The 24,992-nt window shown below is 44.2% G+C and overlaps 1 protein-coding gene across 8 annotated transcripts in view; it reads left to right on the forward strand.

Annotated features, from left to right (window-relative positions):
- LOC307183653 (protocadherin alpha-C2) overlaps positions 1-24,992 on the forward strand; it is a gene marked incomplete at its 5' end in the record, with an annotated part of 158,075 nt that overhangs the window by 129,340 nt on the left and 3,743 nt on the right. For all 8 annotated transcript variants that reach the window (XM_079916483.1, XM_079916479.1, XM_079916481.1 and 5 more), the window contains one exon: positions 481-569. In XM_079916483.1, coding sequence (XP_079772609.1) covers positions 481-569 — 89 coding nt within the window. The remainder of the gene's footprint in view (positions 1-480; positions 570-24,992) is intronic.

Consider the following 24,992-nt stretch of genomic DNA (forward strand, 5'->3'; position numbering starts at 1 on the left):
AATAAAGTTAAGAATTAATTGGGCCAAACTGGAATAATACTACAGTTACCAGCAAATGATGTTCGTGCTTTCCTCTTTCCTATGAGAACCCAGAAATAAGAGATCTAGCAAAAGAGGCTTAGGGCTTTTGAGAACAAGCTCTCCTCATCTGCTTTGACATTAAGACGATAAAATGTCATTAGCCTTCTGATGGGCTTCCTGTTAGATTTAATGAACACCACACAGCATTACTGAAAACCAAAATTGCTATAAAGATAAAACATGTTTATCGCCTGCATGGTGTAGCAGACAAGTAAGTCAGCAATGCTTTTACAGTTGATGTAAGGTGACTGCTCAGTGGTAATTGCTTCAGTTCAAGCATGAGTAAAAAGTGTTAGCTGCAGCCCTGCCTCCAGAGATGTGAGCACTTTCTGAGGGTGGAAGGAGAGCTGGAAAGGCATTTATGGTCTAACTATTATTTGGGTCTATGTGTTTACTCAGTTCTGTGCACCTGGAAGAGGCTGGCATTCTACGAGCTGGTCCAGGAGGGCCTGATCAGCAGTGGCCAACAGTATCCAGTGCGACACCAGGTAAAGACCCAGGGTCTCTCCCTTCTTGCTTGGATTCTGGAAAGCCATGAGATGACCTGTTTTTGTAAGACCAGGAATGTCAGTGGCTCTCTTTTTATTCTTACTTCTTTTTCTTACATGTGTGACTTCCTTGCTTACATGATTATGCAGGAGTATTTTGATTTTCCACTTAATGTACTTCAGCAGTTGAAAACAGATAACATAAGGGTGTGTGTGTGTGTGTGTGTGTGTGTGTGTGTGTGTGTGTGTAAAGTTATTTTCTGAAATAACTGGGTACATTTCAAATGCTTAGGCTGTCCGAACTACAACAGGCAAGATCTGGTGGCCTCATGCACAGAGATGACACTGTTAGCAAAGATCTTTTGGTTAAAGGTGATGGAAATCCACTCAAAGTAGTAAGCAGAAGGGAGACTGATAGATTGATTAACAGATAGATCTATGAAATGGAGTTTCTCATGGAAGTGGAAAAGTTGTCAGAACCAGGGCACCACTCTGGTTGACTTCAAGTCACAGTCAGGCCTCCTCCTTCCCTGACATGTACATCATTCTGCAGACTGAATTTTATTGCCTTGACATGCACATTGCCAAACATGACCAGTCTTGCAGTTTCTTAGTTCAGAGGACCAATGGGAACTGATTCCTAATCCAAACTTTCAAGAAAGAGAATCTGCCAGATTAAATCAAGAACCCAATGGCTGGGTGAGCATAAAAAACTTGCCTAAACTCATATTTCCTTATTCTTGCCCAATCACTGAAGCAGTGTCATATAATACAAATATGGCTTTGGAGGCCCATCCCTGTGGCAGTTATCAGAAAGGAAGGATTATAGAGACTGCAAATGTTGTCTACCATAATCCTCTATTAATAGAACATGATGATGATGGTAATAGTTACTAATAATTGAGCCACAATGTACCCAGACACTGTGCCTTGTGTGATCTCATTTATTCCTTGAGACAATCTTGCAAGGGATTTATTATCTCTATTTTACATGTGAGGAGCTAGAGACACAGAGAGACTAAGAAACATACCCAAGTTCACATAGTTTGTAAGTGGCAGAGGTAGGATTCAAACCCAAGTGTGTCTAGTTCCAAATCCAAGTGTATCTAGCTCTTATATTCATAGCATGGCTGGCTTGCAAGAATCCACCCAAATCCAAATGCATACATATATGCATACATAACAGATTACATAAGCGTATGTGTAAAAAGTTCTTTCCAAAAATAAGCTGGTGCCTTTCAAGTGATTAGGCTATGCAAGTAACATGTGCAGCTAAGGGCCCATTTTCGCTGGCAGCTCTAAGGGTTTTCGTTGATTCTAATCAGCCAGTATTTGCTATTTATGAATATTGTATAATTCAACTAAAAGTCACATTTGTTAAAAAAAAAACAAATGCTCGAGTTAAAGCAATTCATTAGAGAGCTAATATTGCCAGATGGCAAGGGGAAAAACATAAAATAGTTCATTGACAAATCTGCAACCCTAATGCCAGTGATGGTGTGAAGGAGCGATGGAGGAGGAAGTGGTTTTAGACTACCAAGTGCTGCAGGATGGGAGGCATCTGAAAGGTGAGAACTACTCAATCCTAGCAGCCCCATGAAATCATGCCCTCCTACCCTGCCTCCATTTCAGGGTTTTTTCTTGTTCTTATAGAGACTTTGTAGGTCAGGCTGGTGAGCCCAAAATTAACTTTGAATACATTCTCCCTTTCATCAGTGTTGCTGGTTGGTGTGTATTCCTAGGCCAGTGGGAAATAGGAACTGTTTACTGATTATTTTTATCTGCATCTGGCCCAGGGACTCTCCTTCAAATTCAAAAGAATGTTAAGAACACATCTTTTTAAAAAAATTTATTGAAGTATAATTGATTTACAATGTTGTGTTAGTTTTTGCTGTACAGCAAAGTGATTCAGATATATGTGTGTGTATATATACATATATACACCTATTCTTTTTTATATTCTTTTCCATTCTGGTTTATCATAGGACATTGAATACAGTTCCCTGTGCTACACAGTGGGACCTTGTTGTGTATCCATTCTCTATATAATAGTTTGCATCTGCTAATCCCAAACGTCCAATCCTTCCCTCCCCCACTCCCACTCCCCCTTGGCAACCACAGGTCTGTTCTCTTTGTCTATGAGTCTATATCTGTTTCATGGATGGGTTCCTTTGTGTTGCATTTTAGATTCCACACATAAGTGATATCATATGATATTTGTCTTTCTCTTTCTGACTTACTTCACTTAGTATGGTAATTCCTAGGTTCATCCATGTTGCTGCAAGTGGCATTATTATAGCTGAGTGATATTCCATTGTGTATATTTACCACATCTTCTTTATCCATTCATCTGTCAATGGACATTTAGGTTGCTTCCATGTCTTGGCTATTGTAAACAGTGCTGCTATGAACATAGGGGTGCATGTATCTTTTCGAATTGTAGTTTTGTTCGGATATATGCCCAGGAGCGGGATTGCTGGATCATATGGCGACTGTATTTATAGTTTTTTTGAGGAACCGCCATGCTGTTTTCCGTAATGGCTGCACCAATTTACATTCCCACCAGCAGTGTAGGAGGGAGGAACCCATCTTTCTGACAGAAGAGAGGGAAGGAGTCGCCATCGCTCCACTGCCCAAATGTCCTAACTCCTCTTGTATAATCCCTTCTCTCCAGTACTATACCTGGCTGTTGAGTCATGAGTCACAGTTTTCATGGACTGAGCTGGACAGAGCTTATATCTTCCAGTTACTCTATGGGTGACCTAACCATACTTTTCAGCATACCTCTGCACCAGTGATAGGACATTAGAGAGATGTTCCTCTGTGTTCTGCTCTGTCCTTTTGGTACTTTAGGGTTTTAGGACTCAAAATATGTTCTGCAATGTTTGGAGGGAATATGGCATAAAGATGAAGATTATGGTTTAGAATCAGATCTGAATTGAATTCCACTTCAAACTTACTTGCTGGGTGAGCATAAGCAAATTGCTTAAATTCATGTTTTCTTAATTACCCCATCTGTAAATTGGGTATAATTATAACACCTATCTTATCTGGTTGCCATGATAACTAAAGAAGAAAGAGCTGAATATAGTGCTTGACATATAGTATTAATAAATGTCTATTTTTTTTAAATTATTTATTTGGCTGCGTCAGGTCTTAGTTGTGGCATGTGGAATTTTTCGTTGTGTTGTGCGGGCTTTTCATCGTGTCACACAAGCTTCTCTCTAGTTGTGGCACTCAGGCTCCAGAGCAGATGGGCTCAGTAGTTGCAGCATGCGGGCTCTCTAGTTGTGGCACATGGGCTCCAGAGCACGCAGGCTCAGTAGTTGCAGCTTGCGGGCTCGCTAGTTGTGGCTCATGGGCTCTAGAGTGCATGGGCTCGATAGTTGTGGTGTGTGGGCTCAGTAGTTATGGTGTGCGGGCTCAGTTGCCCCGCAGCATGTGGGATCTTAGTTCCCCAACCAGGGATCAAACCTGCGTCCCCTGCATTGGAAGGTGGATTCTTAACCACCGGACCACCAGGGAAGTCCCAAATGTCTAATCTTTTTATTCCTTTTTTTCTGGGATACTTTCGTTTCATGCAGTCTGTGTGGTGGCCTTCGCTGGTAGCATCGTAGCGAGAATTCAGTAGTTCTCATTTCTGAACCCAGATACAGACCCTCTAAGGTTGTCTGGGTCATCCTGACATCTGTACAGTCCTGTCACCCCCAGCCACCCTCCTGGAGATGGCATGAGGAGAATTTATCAGTTCTGCCTGAGAAAAAGGAAAAAAACTTGGTTGCTTTCATTCCCAAGTAGAGCCTGCCTTTCACTGATTCTGTTGCCCTTAGTGTTTCATGACGAAAGTGCAGTTGCTTCCAAAAGGCTTCCTAGTGGCGCCTGAGTCTCCTTTCACTTGTGTCTGAGACCTTCTCAGGAACCAGCACCTTCTGACACCAACACCTGCAACAGTGGCAGCCATGGGAATAGAGAGAGGCCTGCTGTGACCGATCCCCCCTCACATGTGTTCTTTGTAGTTGTTTTTCCCTACTGATGAATTCTTTGGCTTTGTCCCCACACTTTGTCCCCATTCATTTTCACAGTCCACAGAAGCCTAGGCTAAGATGCCACGCTCTGAAGGGATCAATGGGGACATCACCAGGTGATGTTTCCTGCAGGATAAACAAGTCGGGCATTAAGTCTGTTAATCCCAATTGTTGGCCACTTTCTCCAGCCTTGCCTCTGTGTGAGCAGACCTGGACCACAGGCTTCTTATTTCCTCGGCAGCTCAGTGAGACTGAACAGGGAAAGAAAAGGAGCTGAGTAGGGAGTGCACAGCACACAGTCATCCTTCAGATGGAGGAGTGTGTTGGGGGGCTGAGGGCATTAAAGGGCCAGTCATTCGTGCTTACAACTCTTCTAACGTTCTCAGTGTGCAAGCTCTGAACAGGGCTTAATGAGTGCCCTCTTGTGACAGTTCCTAGAGAGAATCCCAAGAGGTTATAGAAAGACTGTCCCTGCCTTCAAGAGAGCTAGTCTGGCTTCAGGGCCCCTGGCTGCTTTGCTATCTTGACTGGTCCTTCCAGGCTCCTCTTTCTACACTTCATGGGATCTCAGGACTTACCTAAGGCAGCAGTAAATTAATTTTAGAGTGAGAGATATTCGCTATTTTCAGAAGAGCTCAGAATTCAAAAGAGCTCAGAGCTCAGCCAAAGAATTCATCAGTGGAGGAATTCCGAAATGCACAACACTGCCAAAGATAACATTCTAGCTTTTCAAGGAACACCCCAGAGGATCTGGGGCTGAAGTGTGAAAGGTTAATTAGGTAGGTGAGGCAACTAAGGCCATGAGGTTTCCTTAGAGAAGCTTAGTTTATTTTTTTATTTTATTTTTGGGGGGGGGGGCTTTCATTCTTCTGTGTTGTTGCCTGCATTATCTCTGTCTCTTTTTTTTATGGGGGTATAGTTGTTTTACAATGTTGTGTTAGTTTCTACTGTACAGTGAAGTAGAGTTCCCTGTGCCATACAGCAGGTTAGTGCTGTTAGTTATCCATTTTATTAGTTATCCATTTTATACATATTAGTTAGTATATATATGTCAGTCCCAATCTCCCAATTCAGCCCACCCCCGATTTCCCCCCTTGGTGTCCATACGTTTGTTTTCTACGTCTGTGTCTCTATTTCTGGCTTGCAAACAGGTTCATCTGTATAGAGAAGCTTAGTTTAGAGTGACTGCACAGGGGTTCTCAAGGTATGGTTCCCAGAGCCACACTGACAATACGTATCAAATCTGCAATTCTCGGGCTGGGGCCCGGCCATCTGTGCTTTAAGGAGGCCTCCAAGTGATCCTGATGAACCCTAAGGTTATAGAGTTGAGAGTAAATATTTCTGAGATTGTCTGATACCTTTGGAGGCTCAGAAACCATGCAGGGAAGCCATCTGTTTATGATTCTTACAGGAAGCCCAGCAATTGTATGTTCCTGGGACCATTACATAACTTTTGAGTCCCAGTTTCTTTCTCTGTAAAATGGAGATAGTAGTAGTGTCTACCTTACAGCGTTGTTGGCAAGAATTAAATGAGATAATACACACAGCCTGGAGAACACTGTTTAGTAAATGGTAGTTATTTTTATGATTTTTCAAGGTATGAGTCTATCCTTCAGCTTCAGAATTTAGGTCTGAGTTGTTCTGAGTAGTCTCTGTGGGAAGGCTTTATTATAGAGCAGATTTTTTTAAAAGCGCCTTTTTGTGTCCTCGGGGGATTGTTTTTGCCCTGGTTTGCTGCATCTCTTTACTCTGTGGAAGACGGACAGTTTATGTGCCCTAGTTTTATAGGGAGATTCATGCTCTTATTTGTCTTAGGGATTCCTACCTCCCTGACTAAATCACCTCCCCACGGAGGGGCTCCATGGAGACTCCATCTCTGATTCTCCCCCAGAAAGAAGCCATGATCCTTAAATTTGGGGGAATCCATATAGGAGTACCGTCAACATGAATTTTTCCACATCATGAGTGACTGCAGCCTCAGGCCTTGTTTGAGAATTTAGAAAGCATGCCGTTCCACTAACCTGCTCACCCTCAACTTCTGCTGTTGTCATGGCAACGATAGTCCTGGGAGATGTGTGCATATCTTTATCAGGAAAAAAAAAATAAGATCTGCGATCTATGTGGGTAGAGCAGCTCCCTCCCGTCAGTATCCTCCACTCTCACCTTGCATCTCACGGCCCAGGAGTGCCAGCTTGCCGTAGTTGTGTCTAGTAGCTGAGGAAAGTAAGTCCTTGTGTAAGATACACTTTTACCTTCCGGGGGCGTGGAGCTCATCATGTCTGTTGGAGTTCTCTGTGTAGCTTATCTTGTGTGTTCTGACCTGGCCTGGAGGGAGAGAGGGAGGTGGTGTGAGAAGGGGAATTAGAATTCTCTACCCAGGAGAAGCCAGGAAGTTTAAGTCTCTTCTGGCTCCATCCGTGACTTTCTTCAACTCCTTCTTAGGAGAACTCTCTGCACCTCTATTTTTAATGGTCATGTAAATAAAAAACTAGAATGAAGAATTCCTGCTTTTCCTGAAATCAAAAGTTTCTGTTGAGTAAATAGATTCTGAGATATTTCTTTCCCTCCACCCTGTATTCCCTGCACCTCTCTCATTTTTCCTACACCCATTCTTCCAGGTTCGGTAGCCCTGGGCAGGATACAGTCAGGATTGGGGCCGTGATACATAGTAAAAGAATTTCTTCTATGTCAGAGACCCACAACAGATCATGTGCCTCCTGAAAATCGAATCCCTTGTGCACTCAGACGTGTGCTCCTGGGCATACATTTTGGAGAGGAGAGTGTAGTGAGGAGAGAGGAGGGGCAGGAGCTGTTCTCTTAGGCTGCAGTTTCCTTCAAATCCCACAGATGCAGAGAAGCAGCTAATGCAGGGTCAGGAAATAGAGACTCATTACAGTCCCTCTGGTTATCATTGATCCACCTAATGAGCCACTGGAGCAGTACAGTCTGGCCCCTGCAAACTTCATCATGAGAAACAACTTCTGCGTATGTCTTAGGAAAATAATACACTTCATTCTTCTTTTGTTTGAGTGTTGCTTGGGACAGGAGAGTTTCTGAATAACCCTCCCTGCTAGCTTTCTCTACACACCGTCCATTTTTTTGGCGGGGGGGGGGACAAAATTTTATTCCAAAATGCTGGAATAGATTTTCTTCTTCTTCTTTTTTTTTTAACATCTTTATTGGGGTATAATTGCTTTACAATGGTGTGTTAGTTTCTGCTTTATAACAAAGTGAATCAGCTATACATATATATATATCCCCATATCTCTTCCCTCTTGCGTCTCCCTCCCTCCCATCCTCCCTATCCCACCCCTCTAGGTGGACACAAAGCACCGAGCTGATCTCCCTGTGCAGTGCGGCTGCTTCCCACTAGCTATCTGCCTTACGTTTGGTAGTGTATATATGTCCATGCCTCTCTCTCGCTTTGTCACAGCTCACCCTTCCCCCTCCCCATATCCTGAAGTCCGTTCTCTAGTAGGTCTGTGTCTTTATTCCTGTCTTACCCCTAGGTTCTTCATGACATTTTTTTCCCCGTAAATTCCATATATATGTGTTAGCATACGGTATTTGTCTCTCTTTCTGACTTACTTCACTCTGTATGACAGACTCTAGGTCTATCCACCTCATTACAAATAGCTCAATTTCATTTCTTTTTATGGCTGAGTAATATTCCATTGTATATATGTGCCACATCTTCCTTATCCATTCATCCGATGATGGGCACTTAGGTTGTTTCCATCTCCGGGCTGTTTTAAATAGAGCTGCAATGAACATTTTGGTACATGACTCCTTTTGAATTATGGTTTTCTCAGGGTATATGCCCAGTAGTGGGATTGCTGGGTCATATGGTAGTTCTATTTGTAGTTTTTTAAGGAACCTCCATACTGTTCTCCATAGTGGCTGTACTGTAGCTGAATTTTTAAGCCCCTTATCGAAAGGGAAATTCAAGTTTCTGTTGGGGAGATCCTAGGGTCTCAGGGACCAAGGAAGGGTGTGTGTGTGTGTGTTACCAACTCTGCTACCTGACTTGGCTCAAAAACAACAGGGCACCTGTATGTTTGAGAGCTTTGTGGGGAAGCGGAAGTGGCGGGTGAGGGTCAGCAGTTCATTCTGTGGGAAAGAGTGCTTGGGTTGTATAGAATTGGTGGGCTTGGAGCACCTCCCTGGGAGGTGCTTGGACAAGAAAGACCTATTTATGGCCTGGTTTGAGGGCAGAGGGGTAGTGATAACTTGTAATGCCTTTAAGCTTTGCAGCTCCAGCAGGCGTTGCCCTCAGCCTCACTGATTCTAGTAAACTAGAAACGAGAGCTGGCCCCCAGCAACAGCAAGGATCTTTAATGACAAATATTTTCAGAGCAACTCAGTCCAGATTCCAAAAGAACTTAAAAAGTTCTTTTTCTCAGAGGCAGTTAGCTTTGCAGTTGAGAAGGTCATTGCCTAACCTGGAGAAACATATTCAGGTCAAGCACTGGCTGGAGACTAGGGGCCTCTAGGGGAGGGTCATAAGAGAGCTCAGTCAGTGCCAGGAGGCCTGGAAATGAGCCTGTGGGTTGGAGAGGAGCCTCTCTCTGCCTCAGCACTTGGAGCTTGTTACCCACAGTTATAGAAAGGACAGGGAGAAGAGATGGATACTGTTCCACTCTCATCTCAGTGAGACCAAGAGCTTCCCCAGCAGTACGCTGCCTGGAAAGGTCTAACTCCAAGGCAGTGGGCTAGGTGAAGGATGGGAGAAGGCAGTCCTGAGGATGGCAGTACCAAAGGAAATAAAGGGGAAAAAAGGATGTTTTTGCATAGTTTTAAAATAGGAAATGGAGACCTTTGTAGAAGTCAGACTCAAGAGATTAACTACAGAAGGTTAGGGTGTGAAAAGGTAACTTTCAGGAACCAAATTTGCATCCACAAGACAACAGGAATGATGGGAAGTTTATTGTTGCTAGAGTCGTGTCCCTGGGCTGCTGAATCCCAAGCAGAGTACCCTAAGCCTCCCGATTCTAGCTGCGATTGCGTGTGAAAAACAACCAAACAAACTTTAAAAAGAAGGAAAGCCTGTCCTGTACAGAAAGTCTGAACAAACAAGTTTGTTGTTGATGGTCCAAGAAAGCCTGCCAGCTTGGGTTTACTTCCAACATTGGCCCAATCCCGTGTCCAGAGCTGTTGCTCTAGGTGACATCGTGGGCCAAGCTGAGTAGTGAGGTGACATTCCCCAAGTCACCTCTCTTATTTTCTTTGACTCTGCGTCATAGATACTGTCTTACCCAAGCACACATGTCATATGTCTGTTTCCATAGTCACCTGGTGTCACCCAAAGGTCTGTGACAAAGCTAGAAGCTTCAGCCAGTGTAAATGACTTATGTTAGATGCACACCAAGCTCCATGTCAGAGTTTTGGGGGGAGAAGGGCATCACCAGACGTGTAAACAGCCCTGAGATGGATGCCCTTGAGCCTGTGAGGCTGGCTCTGTGTGTGATGATGAGCAAGGAATATTAGAAGTTAGCAGAAGTTCCCTTCTCTCAGCTAATGCCTATTAGTAGGGAGGTGTGTGTGTCAGTTGGAGAGTCTTTGTCGTTGAAGTTTCAAAGTTTTTGAATCCTGTGCTGTTGCCCCCCTGGGTTGTAGAAATAGTATTTTAGAACAAGAGAAAGGAAGACTATATAATAGCTGTTATTTATGGAGAACTGTGATAAGGACTTTACATGTATTGCGTCCTTAAACAAGAGAGAAGTGATTATTATTCCCATGTTCTAGATTAGGAAAATTGAGGCTCCCAGGAATTAAATGACTTCCTTACAGTCATCCTTCCTTACATCTAGTTGGTGTTTTTTGCTCACTATTATATTCCCAGTATTGAGGCAGCTGTCTAGTACATGATGGTGCTTAATAAATATTTGTTGAACTCGTCAGGGAATAGCAATGGCTGAGGCTATATTTGAACCCATGTCTGCCTGCTGCTGAACTCTATGCATTTAAATAATACACTACTTTGTCCCACTTGCCAGGTGAAGCGAATAGTTGGGTAACTAGGAGAAGACTATTCACTGTCTGAGTTCCAGGCTGACTGTAGGGGTCTATAGTATTTCCCCATTCCTGCTGTAATCAGTTTCTGCAAACTTTGTGACTTAAAGCAATACAGATTTATTATGTTACAGTTCTAGAGGTCAGAAGTACAAAATGGGTTTTACTGCTGGCTAAAATGTAGGTAGGTTCCTGCCACTATGTAACAAGGATCCACTTTCCTTCAATTTCCAATAACATGTTGCTCATTTCCATCTGAGCCCTCCCTGGCAGCACCTTTAATGTCCATATTTCTACAACAGTCTGTTCATGACAAGTTAGGTATTCCCCAAGACAATATATGTTTTCTCTACCATACTCCTCACTTCTGAGTCCTCTCTGGCAGAGTCATTAATATCCATATTTCTACTAACAGTCTTTTCAAGGTAATCCAGGCAATTTCTTCATGCTCCTCAAAGCCCTCCAGTCTCTGCCCACTGCCCAATTCCAAAGCCACTTTTACATTTTTACTTATTTGTAACAGCAACACTCCACTTCCAGATACCAAAATCTGTATCAGTTTCTAGGGCTGCCATAATGAATGACCACGAACTGGGTGATTGAAAACAATACAAATTTATTACCTTATAGTTCTGGAAACCAGAAGTCCAAAATGGGTTTCTCTGGGTTAAAAATCAGCATGTTGGGGCTTCCCTGGTGGCACAGTGGTTAAGAATCCGCCTGCCAATGAGGGGGACACAGGTTCGAGCCCTGGTCCGGGAAGATCCCACATACCGCGCCCGTGTGCCACAACTACTGAGCCTGCGCTCTAGGGCCTGCGAGCCACAATTGCTGAGGCCCGCGTGCCTAGAGCCTGAGCTCTGCTACAAGAGAAGCCACCGCAGTGAGAAGCCTGCACACCACAACGAAGAGTAGCCCCCGCTCACTGCAACTAGAGAAAGCCCACGTGCAGTAACGAAGACCCACCCAAAAAGCAGCCAAAAAAAAAAAAAAAATCAGTGTGTTGGAAGGGCTGCATTCCTTCTGGAGGCTCTAGGGGAGGACCTTTTTCCTTGTCTTCCAGCTCTCAGGCTGCCTTCATTTCTGGGCTTAGTGGCTCCTTGCTCCATCTTCAAAGCCAGCTACGTAGCATCTGCTAATCTCACTCTGACTCCCCTGCCTCCCTCTTTCCCTCGTAAGGACCCTTGCGATTACATTGGGCCCACCTAGATAATCCAGGATAATCACTCTAGCACAAGATTCTTAATTTAATCACATCTGCAAAGTCTTTTTTTACCATGTAACATAACATATTCACAGGTTTCAGGAGTTCCTAGGACCTGGGCATCTCTGGGGCACCATTATCCTGCCTACCTCAGAGTCATTTATGTGCAGGCAGCAGTGTCTGTGTGTGTCTGTGTGTAAATTTCAGTAGAGACGAAGGTAAAATAAGGTGCATATTAGGACCCTGAAGAGGGTGTAGTCAGTGTGGACTAGACTCTAAAAGCCTTTTAAAAGCTATTAATTGCCAGAAGTTTGCTGGAGACATATCCATCACCCGCTTTCTCTCCAGACCTTAGCTAATTAAGAATCAATGCATGGGGCCACCTGAGGAAATCAAAGTTCAGAATCAGGCTTATTGTTGGTAAAGAAGTTCTGGAGAATACCACAGGACCTCTAGCAATGCAAGGGAAGAATACCACAGGGCCTCTAGCAATGCAAGGGAAGAAAATCAAGAATGGCAGACCTCTCCCTTAGTGAGGAAGGGGAACTGTCCTGGTTTGATTGGCTGAGCTAGAGCAGAGAAAGAGAATTAATTAGGTAAGAGGTATGTCATGAAAGAACAGTAACTGTTGATCCTAATTTGGCGCAGTCAGGAAACACAATCCAGGGAATTCCCTGGCAGTCCAGTGGTTAGGACTCCATGCTTCAAATGCAGGGGTGGGGGGGTGGGGGGCGGGTTTGATCCCTGGTCGTGGAACTAAGATCCCACATGCCGCGCGGCGCAACCAAAAAATTAAATATTTTAAAATAAAATAAATAAATGAATAAAGGGCATGGTAGCTAGCAAAAAAGTCAGTCACTATTTCTAAATCTCACTTTTCCTCAGGGATGCCTCCTGTGTCAGGGGCAGGGTGGTGGTAGGCCAATTCTGTGGATACACATGATTTGTTTGTTTGATTTTTAGGAGCATTTTGCCTAACAAACCTATTCTCACACTAGCTACCTCCTTGAGATCCTAACAGGCTAAGCACTTCCAAAGCCTGGAGCATCTCAGCACTCTCAGCAGCTCTGACTGGAGACTAAATCACCCTCTTGCCTCTGACAGTGACTAGCCATGAGACCCATGGAAGGTTCTCCTTGGAGGCCAGCATCCCCTAGAGGCTCCTTGTGTCACTAAGATGTCGATCCGACTGCTGTCCCTCAATCTGCAGCCAGTGGAGTTGTGTTTAGTCAATGATCAGTGTCATGTCAATTTCCCTTTGTTGGACCAAGTATAAATTGATTCTAAATACCTGTCTTGGGGAGATTTCTGTAGGGAAGATGAGCTTTTCAGTGTGCTGTCTCTAATTCTGGGCACTTAGAGATATAAATTAGTTTCCTTGGTCTTTTCACACTCAGGGTCACAACCTTGCCTCCAAGATACTAGCCTTCTTTTTTTTTTTTTTTTTTGTGGTTCGCGGGCCTCTCGCTGTTGTGGCCTCTCCCGTTGCAGAGCACAGGCTCTGGACGCGCAGGCTCAGCGGCCATGGCTCACGGGCCCAGCCGCTCCGCGGCATGTGGGATCTTCCTGGACTGGGGCATGAACCTGTGTCCCCTGCATCGGCAGGTGGACTCTCAACCAACTGCGCCACCAGGGAAGCCCAGATACTAGCCTTCTAAATGGTTGTGATTTGAAGGGCACTAGGAAGATCATCACAAAACTCACCTAACAGGCAGGTCCCTAGAACTTTACCATTAACCACCACCACTAGAAGCATTCTCTTTTAAAATACCCCTTCATTCATTCATATCCTCTCTCTTCCTCCCTCCTTCCCTCTCCCTCTCTCTGTCTCTCTCACACGCACACACATACACACACACACACACACACACACAAAGTATTAGACTATCCCGTCCAAGGGTGCTCTCCTTGGCTTGGCTTCAGTGTAGAATTTGGTTGGAGCTTCCTGTAGTCATTAAACAAACATTTGTTAAGTACCTACTTATAGCCAGTCTTTGTTCTAGGTGATGCGAATACGATACTAAATATAACACAGTCCTGTCATCATCTAGTGGGGGAGACAGAAATGTAAAGAAATAAGGTGGAAATATTACAGTGTCAGGACCGTAATAGTGCCATGTATAGGCAGGTCCAATAAGGAAGCTTGTCGGTCTGGAATGGGACCCAGAGTCTATCTATGTTGTAATCCATGCAAACCCCATGTAAATATGGTCAGCTGGTTCATCTTTCCTGATAAGGACCTCTTTAATTGTTTTCACAGGGCTCAAACCCTCCCTCAGCAACCATGAATGTTAGATATTGTGGGAGCCCAGAAGATGGAATTGGGAATTTAGGGGACCAGATCAAAGAGTATGTGGCATTCAATACTGGTTATTGAAGGATGGTACATAGAATGCGGGAAGAAAGAGAGTTCCAGACAAAGGGAACAATACATGCGCGTGTGTGAGCCTTAAACCCAGAAGGCATATTCTGGGTGAACAGAATGAGTGCATTTGATGGGCAGGGTAAGGTGGAGGACTGTTGGGAAATGAGATCAGAAAGCTGGACTGGTGTCAGATTTTGTTGGGCTTTAACAATCCTGCTAAAGAATTAGAACTTTCATTCAGTTGCTGGCAGTGGAGAGCCACCAGGTTTGTTTGTTTGTTTTTAAGAAAGGAGCCTCTATTGAGCCTCCTTAGCTCTACTGAATCTGCAAAAATCATCCTGTAATGTGTCAAGACATATTCATAAGCTATCAACCTAGTGTTTTCCTCCACCTAAATCAGGGCTTAGAAATGGTGAGTGTCTAGAAATGTGGGACCAAGAGGGTGATGAATGCAGCATTTTTGTAAAAAGGCGTGGCCTTGGAAATGTTCTTAGGTAACTCTGCTGGACTTGGTTTGATCGTGTCTAAGAAAATGTGGAGCGTGAAGGGAAGACTTGTTTAAATTTTGCCTGTGTTAGCTTTTTAAGGGAGGTAGCATGGCATTGCACAGTGCCTGAGCTCCCTGTGGTACAGCTGCATCACTGTGCCTCAGATTTATTAATGTGTATAAAAGGAAAGACTGAAGGCTGCTGTAAGGATTAAGTGAGGCGATGCCTGTGAAATGCTTAGCACAATGCTTAGCTCACGTTACTATTTTCTCAGTTTAATACACCTGGCACTTAGCACAATACCTGGCACACAGTATACAGGATTCACAACGTCTTTGCTAGATGAAATGGAATGGTCTTAGGGTGCACAGAGTTGTAGGGTGGTGGTGGTGGAGAGGGTTCTCCCCGATGACACTCATTCTCCTGCCCTCCTCCCTGCAGTATTCTGACAGCACCTCCGTTTTACACCCTCAGTGCAGAGATATCACGGTTTGTCTAGAAATGGTTGCTCAAGGCTGCAAAGGGACACAGCAACGGAGAGCCTGGGATTGCTGCTAAATCTTAAGAAGAGCAGATTGTGACAAAGTACGGGGTGGGGGGGAAGACAGAGAAGAGAAAATGTGAAAACCTAACGAAAACCAGACGCAGTGCTCTCACTGAGTGACATGGTGATGCCTCACCCAGTTTCACGTGGGACAGGCAGGGTGAGACCACTGTGAAGAGTCACTGTCAGGTTGCGGTACTGAAGGAGGAGCCCGGCGGTGGGCTCTGGGGTCCAGGCAAGGCTGCTGCATGGGGCCTGGCACTTGGAAAATGCCCTGTTTGGTTTAATACTATGCTCTCACCGCCTTGAAGTTCTTAATCATTTTTTACAAGGGGCCCCCCATTTTCATTTTGTAGTGGACCCTGCAAATTACATAGCTGGTCCTGGGTGCAGGCTACCTGGGGCAGTGACATTTTGCCTCAGCTAGTTTTTGAGCTAGTTTTTTTTTTGTTGTTGTTGTTTTTGTGGGATGCGTGCCTCTCACTGTTGTGGCCTCTCCCGTTGTGGAGCACAGGCTCCAGACGCGCGGGCTCAGCGCCATGGCTCACGGACCCAGCCGCTCCGCGGCATGTGGGATCCTCCCGGACCGGGGCACGAACCCGTGTCCCCTGCATCGGGAGGCAGACTCTCAACAGCTGCGCCACCAGGGAAGCCCATAATTAATTAATTTAAAAAATGGGTAGCACCTTCCTCCCTTACTTCAGTCATCCACTACCAAGAGCTTAGTGTGTATCCCCCGGATTTTTTGTGCTGTAAAGTTTAAAGTACTGTATTATAAAATAATACGCAGTTACATTGTTGATGTAAATATTAAACAGTACAGCATCATTTATGTGAAAATATTCAAGTTTTTCTCCTTTCCACTCCCCTTTAGTGAGGCAACCACCATTAACAGTTTTGTCTGTATGCTTCAAATATTTTTTTAATTAATAAACTTTATTTCTTTAGAGCAGTTTTCGGTTCATAGCAAAATGGAGTGGAAAGTACAGAGAGTTCCCGTAAGCTCCTGTCCTCACACCTGCCCAGGCTCCACCACTATTGTTAACCAGCACCAGAGAGTGCATTTGTTACAGCTGATGAATCTATGCTGACATCACTGTCACCCAGAGTCCAGAGTTTACACCAGGGTTCACTCTTCCAAATATTTTTCAAATTAATTTTTAATTATGTAATTGATGTATGAATGTTTTTTCTATGTCTATTAAAAATATGTAGGCTTTCAAAAAGCAAAATGGGATAATATCATGCATATTAGTATATAGCCTGTTTTTATTTTTTAACAAATACCTTTCCAAGTCACTACATATAGACCTGCCTCATTCTTCTTTAATAAGGGCATACAGTGTTGTATGTCTATATTATGTTATTTATCCAGTTTCCCATTGGTATATATGGTTTTTAAAAAATATTTGTTTGGCTGCATCAGGCCTTAGTTGCGGCACGCAGGATCTTTCGTTGTGGCGCGCAGGCTCTTCCTTGTGGCACGCGGGCCTCTCTCTAGTTGAGAGGCGGCACACGGTCTCAGTAGTTGCGGTGTGCGGGCTCTCTAATTGTGACAGGCAGGTTTAGTTTCCCCGCAGCACGTGGGATCTTCGTTCCCTGACCAGAGATCGACCCCACGTTCCCTGCATTGGAAGGCAGATTCTTAACCACTGGACCACCAGGGAAGTCCCTATTCGTTTTTTAAACAACTTACACATTCTTTTTTCTTTATTATTTAAACATTTATTTATTTATTTAGGCTGTGCCTGGTCTTTGTTGCCGCAAGCGGGATCTTTAGTTGCTGGCATGAGGAATCTCTTAGTTGCGGCGTGCATGCGAGACCTAGTTCCCCAACCAGGGATTGATCCCGGGCCCCCTGCATTGGGAGCATGGAGTCTTACCCACTGGACCACCAGGAAGTCCCCACATTCTTATACATATATATTTTGCACTCCTAGTATTACATAGAATAAATTTTCAGAAGTGGGATTATTGGTTATAGGGTATGAACATATCAGATTGGCGCTCTCTTATCTGGGGTTGACTGCACTTGTTATACACTCCCTCTAACCCCCACCTCTCTGTCGCTTAAACTCAGTGAACCATCTTCAAGGGACTTAGCCCTCAGGGTTGAGAATACTGGAGCATCGAAAGGAGAGAATTTACTTGTGAATAATAACAGTAATAGCTCACCTGCATTGAGCACTTAAACCATGTTTTGTGCACTCAAGCCAAGTATTGTTCTAAACACTTTACATGTATTAACTCCTTTAATCTGTATAACCACCCACAGAGATAAGTCTATTCTTATACCCATTTTAATGCTTAGGAAACTGAGACACCTAGGGTTAAGTAAGGTCACACATCTGTCTAGTAAATGTTGGGGCCAGGATCTGAAGCAAGGCTCTTGTGCTCTTAACCTCTGCACACACTCTCTAGAGAGTTTAATGCCATAAAGATGTCAGAGTTTCTCTACCTTGTTTATTCCTTAAAACAATATTGTATTTATTCATTTACTTGTCTTTTTCTACACTGTAACTCTTTGAGGGCAGGGTACCTGTCCAAGTATTCTTCATAACCCTATACCCTAATTCCTAGCACCATGTCTGATTTATTGTACATAATAAGTAAATTTAGTTGAATGGATAACAATGCCTCTGGGAGGTAGCTACTATATCCATTTTACAGATAAAGAAACCACAAGTCACTGTCACCCAAACGCTGCAGTAGAAAAGACTAGTAAGCGGAATCGTGGAGCGGCAATTTGAACCCGTGGCTTTTGATACCTAATCCAGGGTGCTGTCCACCTTGCCTGAGCTGCCTCCTTCCTGCGTGTTTCTGAGGGCTCTGGAGCATAGCTCCCTACCTAGCAACTGTTTCTAAGCTGGAAGACTCACAGCTAGCCAGTTTTAATGATCCCTGGGAGGGGCAGAGCCTGATGGGAGGAAGGCCCCTGGAAAATAGTTTCTGGAAGCACTGCAACCAGGAATCAGTTAGAGGAGTCAGGTTCCTTAGAGGACTACCGCGTAGTAATAATATGTATCCTCTATGTCGGCTTCTGCATGCCGAATGTTATTCTGTGTGATTTATGATCATTGTCTCTTTTTAATGATCGCAGTCCCATTAGATGGATATTGTTATCTTTGTTTTACATGTGAAAGAATACTGAGAGGCCGAGTGACTTGCTCAAGGTTACACAACAAATAAGTGCTAAGGCTGAGATCCAACTCAAAATGTGTGACCCCCCAAACGTTCATTTTAAGCATTCTGCTACCCCGGCTTATAACAGCAGCTGGGGCAGGGGACATTGTAAGAAGAAATTGCCCTCCCAAGACCCTGGAGGACTTTAGTGACGAGTAGGTAGAGAAATAAGGTAGAGAAAATAAGGTAGAGAAAACCGTGCAGCCTGAGCCCTCCTAGGTGACGGGGTCACAGAAAGAAGAAATGTTATTTTATTTTGTTTTTTTAGCTGGCTGTGGGAGCTAGGAAGATTTGAGACCAGCCATTCCAATTTTTGAATCTGGGTTCTCAGCACGTGGTGTCTTTATAGTCAACCTAGAAATGGCAGAGTTATTTTGGGCACAAAGCAAGAGCTGTGGCTTTAAAAATATGCCACTGTATTTATCTCTTCCGCTCCAAGATTACTGAAAATTAGCCCAGCTGTGGCCTGAGGCACCAGACAGCCACACAGTCTTCTTCCAGCTCACTCAGCCCACCCTAAGCGGGTGAAACACCCAGAAGTGGCAGCCTCTGGGGAGTGGCTATCGGATTAGTTCCCCATCACCAAGCCTACCTTCTGATCACACACACATACCATCCCTTCCCGGCTACTGTAGGGATCAGGATGCTAGGCCTGTGAATCAGCTCAGCTCTGTCTTCTCCCCCATCCCCAAGGCTTCAATAGAAGTAAAAAAAAAGTCATAATTCTAATATTGAGCTGAGGAGTCAGTACAAGAATAATTTTTCAGCTGTATTACCAAGTCACTGTTTGATTCAGGGCAGACAATCTTGCGGTAATTTAAGCCTTCACTTTCCTTATCTATAAAATGGAAATCTTAAAAATATATTTTTTTATATATATATAAAATATATGTATATGCAAAGTGCTTAATAAAGTGCCTAAGAAAGTACCTGGCCCATAATAAGCAATCGATTGATATTCCTTAAACTAGTGAATCTTCTGCTACTCTGATCTTACTAACAGGTAAAATGTGGTGAGCTTTTACTTCATGTTAGGCACTGTGTTATATGCTCTCTAAGGATAATTACATTTAATCCTGTAACAACCCTATGAGGTGGATGGTATTATTCCTTTACACATGAAAACTGAGGCCCAGAGATAATTAATTTGCTAAACATCACGTAATTTACATGATGTAGCCAGATTTAAGCCTAGTATTCTGATTATAGGACCTAAAGTCTTAAAGAGAACAGGGAGTATATTTTTACATTCCCCTGTTTCCATGGAAAATTCTTTCCACTGTCAACTGAAGGACTAAGAAGCAGTGGGGAAATGCCCAGGTGGTTTTAGCTTTCTTTCCCTGTCTCTGATCCTGGACAGGATTTGGGTTTCCAGCCATCATTCTCCTGTGTTTTGTGGGCTGTAATTACTCAGATTTACTTTGCCCAGTTCATAAAGGATCGAGTGAGGGAGAGGAGGCGGAGCTTGTCCAAGCAGTCCACAAACCATACAGATGGTGGGATAGGGGGTGGGGAGGGAGCAAGATATGTTTTACATCCTGGTCTTTCAGTGGGTTTGATGGCAGATGCTTTTTGCGTTTTGGTCTGAGCGTGTATAATTCTACAATCTGCCAAGTTCTGGTAGAGAAAGAGAGGGAGAGACAGAGAGAGAAAGACACACACACACAGAAGAAATGGTTGCTCAAAGCCACAGAAGGCTCAAATGAAATTGGAGCTGCTTGAAGGGCCGCAGTGGCTGGCGGGGTGGGAAAGGAGTCCAGGACAAGCGAGGTGTCCCTGTGCAGAAAGCCTGGGTGGTCACCTGCAAACCCAGAATCTGCACAGCCTTCCGTGCCCTGACCCTCCCCTGAGCGGCCAGAGGCAGCAGCAGAAGCAGCAGCCCGCGCCGGAGAACAAGCAGTCCAGGGGAGCTGTCTGGTGGGGCCGGAAACGGCTGTAATCATTTAATAGCCTTTGCTGGCTGCACGAACCTAGCGGAGTGGGCGGTAGGCAGGCTCCAGAGTGCTGTCTGGCAAGATGGTCCCCCGCTTTAATCAAAATGATGGGTTTTCTGGAAGCTCTTTATTAACCTCAGCACCAGAATCCCAGAGATGGTAACAAAGGGATGAATGGGGAGCGAAAGGGAGGGCTGCAACCTGCCGGCTGGGCTGCGATTTTCCAGAGCTGAGCACTCACTCCCGCAGCCCCACCCCTCCCCCCACCTCCACACTTCTTTCTATTGATTCTTTCTTAGAGCCTCCTGCCTGCATCGCCGTCTCCCAAATGATGACTAAACAGATGTAGCCAGAGCCATTGCTATATTTGTATAATGCTTCAGGGTTTTCAAAGGGCCTTCATATACAGCTCAGGATGTGGGTCTCGTTGGTAACTGGAGTGAGACTACCTAGATTTGAGTCCCAGACTCCACCAGTTAGTAACCCTGTGACGATTGGTCCTCAGTCTCTTTATAAAACCAGTCTCATTTATAAAACCAACATATCTATAAAGCAGACATGGATATTGGCAATATCTACTTCCTGTGGTTCTTGTGAGGAGTAAAAATTATATAGCATATGCAGATCTGCTTAGCCCAGTGCCTAGCACATAGGAAGGCAGAGTAAATGTTAACTAATTCATAACACTGTTGAAGACAGGAAGGTGATCACCTCCATTTTATGCCTGAGGCAACTGGGGCTCAGAGTCGTTTATGTAAATTGCCCAGGACTATGTACCATTAAGTGACAGAACCAGGGCAAGCCCTCAAGTTCAGAAGAGCAAAGCGAGAGGAGGAGAGGAAAAGAAGATTAAAAATCCTCCAACATTCTCCAGCCTTGCCCCTCTAAAAACTTTCCTGAAAGTACTATTCTTGGTCAAAATGACTTTGGGTGGTTTTGTTAGGGGAAGTCTGTGTAAATCAGATAAACCTCTCCTGGCCTTAGCTGATTGTCAGGAGCAGATTAGAATAGGGGTTGGGGGTAGGTTTACAAGTCTGGCATTTGCTTCACAATCTTCAGGACCTTCCCTGGCATCTGCACTGGCAAAGCCTCCAGCTCAATTGTTCCCAGTCACTGAGGTTAAACTCCATCCAGAGTTCGTTTAGAATGAAAGAAGAAAGTAGGGAATGTTGCCCAAAAGACCCTGGGCAGTGTGTAAGGGAAGTGCCTAAAGTGGGTTATTGGATTAGGTGAAGTGGTCAGCTACCCCCATAGGGCAGTTTTTAAAGCTGGAGATCTGTATGCCTTTGTAAAACAAAAAGTGTATGTTGTTCATATTTTTACATGTATACCTACTGTGGAGAAACCAGCCAATTAAAAAAAAAAGGCAAAACCTTTTACTATAATTATGATCATACTCTATTAAACTTTGGAATTCCATTGGGTTGTAGTCTGAATGTCAGGGAAGGGCTGATCCTCCGCCGCTTGATGTCTCTCAGAAGTCTTCTTTCCAGGCTGTAATAGATCCATTCATTTGGGTCATGGCTGCATCTCAGTCTCGTCTTTGTGAGCCAGTGAGCTGGGTCCCTGGGAGCAGAGGGGAGGGGACCTGTGGGAGGTCCCAGGAGCGGGAGAGGGAGACAGCACTGAAAGAAGAAACATTCCCTTGACTGACCTGAGACTGGCCCTGGGCTGGGGTTGGGGGTAGAAAAGGTGCATCTTCCTTTCTCATCTTTTCCTCATCTTCCTTTTTCATCTTTCTCATGAGATACTCACATCAAGGAGTATCTCCTTGATTCTGCCCCAAAGTCACAGCATTTTATAAGCGAAGCTGGCCAAGGGCTTCAGTGCTCTTGGCCAAAAGGGACTCAGATTTCGGAGGTCAGTAAATGTTGTTTGTCACAGCCTTAAGATATTATTTCACCTGAATGAACCCTCAGAGATGTTCGCACACACATCAGCCAGAACAGTTTGGGTACAAGGATCCGGGAGGCACTGGGGAAACCAGATCTTGTTCTGCTCTGCAGAAGCTGAATATGAGGAGGATGCACCTGAATTCTCCTTGGAGTGGAGGCTGAATCAGACCCAACCTAGACTCCCAGCCAAGGCCGAGGAAGCTCAGTGACATGTAAAAGAACTCATCAACTCTTAGGGATCCTGCTGTGAGAGGCTCCCTCCGCCTACAGGCACGGCCATTAAGGTCCTTTAACTCTGCAAGATAAAAATATCTCTGAATTCTGCATTTCCAGATGACAGTCCTAAAGGCCTCATACAGAGTCCTGGCTGTGGTCAGAAAATTTTCCATCCTGGACTCTGTGAGAGCAACTAAAGGACTCCAGAGTGGTGTTGAAACCCAGTTCTCCTAGACGCCAAGTCAGAGGCTTTTAATTGCATTTCTCACTTTTGTCTCAGTCTCTCAGGGGCAGGGCCTGTATTTGAAAGGTCAACAGGCAGATTCTGGCTGAGGTCAATTGCAGATTTGATTATCTTAGACGAATCAAAGAAATCAGTCTCAGAGAAAAAATATCTATAGCCCTATGTCCAAAGAGCTATAGTGTTAGCTCTGCCAGGGGAAGCATGGTATAGCAAAGGGGTTTATGAGAGAAAAGAAACTCTCTTACTCCCTTTCCCTACAGTCTGCTGGTATTTGGACTAAATTTGCAATATCCTTACCCTGCCGTCCTAGCCCTGAGAGCTGCGCGATGTATAGTTGCCCATGTGTGATTCCATTTATTGAGCTCTTTCATTGTGCTGGAGTCAGTCTCAGCACTTCACATGCATTTCCTGGTTGTCTTTAGGGACTCCAAAGTGCGGCAATGGAAACTCATTTGATCTGCTAAGGAGTGGGCACCACTTCCATTTCTCACATCAGTCCTTTCATTCATCCATCCAGCAAGTATTTATCAAACACCTGTTATGGGCCAGGAATTGTGCTAGACACTGGCTACGCATTGGTGAATAAAACAGTTATATTTTCTTATAGAATAGATTACTAAAAAGAACGTGCTGTATAGCACAGGGAACGTACTCAATACTCTGGCGTATATGGGAAAAGAATCCGAAAAAAAAAATGAGTGGATATATGTGTATGTATAACTGATTCACTTTGCCGTACACCTGAAACACAACACTGTAAATCAACTGTACTCCAGTAAAAATTTTTTTAAACATTCAAAAATAAATACATATTTTCTGCTTCTCTGGACCTTACAGTGATAGAGATAGAGGTGAAGGGGGTGCTGCTTGGCTAGGATGGTCATAGAATACCTCTCTGAAGAGGTTTCAATTAAGCACAGACTTGAAGAATGAGGAGTCATGCTAAGCATGGAGGGGAGACCATTCTAGGCAAAAAGAAGCCGTATGTGTACAGATTTTGAGGCAAAAACAATCCCAAGGGGTGTTGAGGAATTGAAAGAAAACCTGTGTGGCTGGAGGATAGTGGTAAGAGAGACACTTGTAGGTGAAATTGGAGAATAAAAGATAACAGGCTATTGAAGGGCTTTGTATACCATGTTAAGGAGTTTGATTTTTTTTTTTCCTCTCAAGGCAATAGAAAACCTTCAAATAATTTTAAGCAAGGGGAGTGATATAAAATAATTTCTATTTTTTAAAGGATTTTTACTGTGTGCATGTTATACTTCAGTATTTTAAAAACGGAGAAAGACTTTAAGGAATAAAGATGACTCTGGCTATATGTGGAAGGTTAGAGAGAGGCAAAAGTAGAAGCAGGCTGAACAAGGAAGAGGCTATTGTTGTAATTCACATACAAGATAATCGTGTCCTGAAAAAAGGTAGCAGCAGTGAAAATGGGGAGAAGAGGACAAAGTTTAGGAGGCTGAAATGACAGGTGTTGGTATATTATAAATGAAGAATAGAGAAAAATGAATAATGGCTCTGAAGCTTCTGCCTTGAGCATTGGAGTGAATGGCATATCATCGATTGAGATGAGAGATTTAGAAGGGAACAGAGGAGAGGAATCATGAGTTTGATTTCAGATTCCTTCAGTTTGAGTTGCCCATGAGACTAACAAGAGGAGATACCAGATAGGCAGTTGGATACATGAGATTGGAGAGACCTATGGGCTTTAAGTATACATTTGTATCTCATCAGCATATTTAGATGGTATGTTTACCCATGGACAGGCTGAGATTCCAAAAGGAGACAGTGAAGAAAAAGAAGAAGAAAAGGTCTAGGGCCAAACCCAAGGAAGCTGCAATACATAGGTAAAGAGGATCCTGCGAGGAAACTGACAAAGAACAGCCAGAGAGAGTGGTCAGGAGAATGGTTTGATACGGAACTCATAAAAAAATAAGTGTTTCAAGAAGGGGATTATTATTATTATTATTTTTTTTTTTTTTTTTTTTTTTTTTTTTTTTACGGTACGCGGACCTCTCACTGTTGGTGGCCTCTCCTGTTGCGGAGCACAGGCTCCGGACGCGCAGGCTCAGCGGCCATGGCTCACGGGCCCAGCCGCTCTGCGGCATGTGGGATCTTCCCAGACCGGGGCACGAACCCGCGTCCCCTGCATCGGCAGGCGGACTCTCAACCACTGCGCCACCAGGGGAGCCCAAGAAGGGGATTATTAATGCTGCTGAGAAGTTCAATAAGATGAAGACTAAAATGTGACCACTGGCTTTGGAAGTAATATAATCAGTGAGCTTGCCATGAACAATGTTAGCAAAGTAGTGC

The sequence above is a fragment of the Stenella coeruleoalba genome, assembly GCF_951394435.1.
Source record: "Stenella coeruleoalba genome assembly, chromosome: 3".
NCBI lineage: Eukaryota > Metazoa > Chordata > Mammalia > Artiodactyla > Delphinidae > Stenella > Stenella coeruleoalba.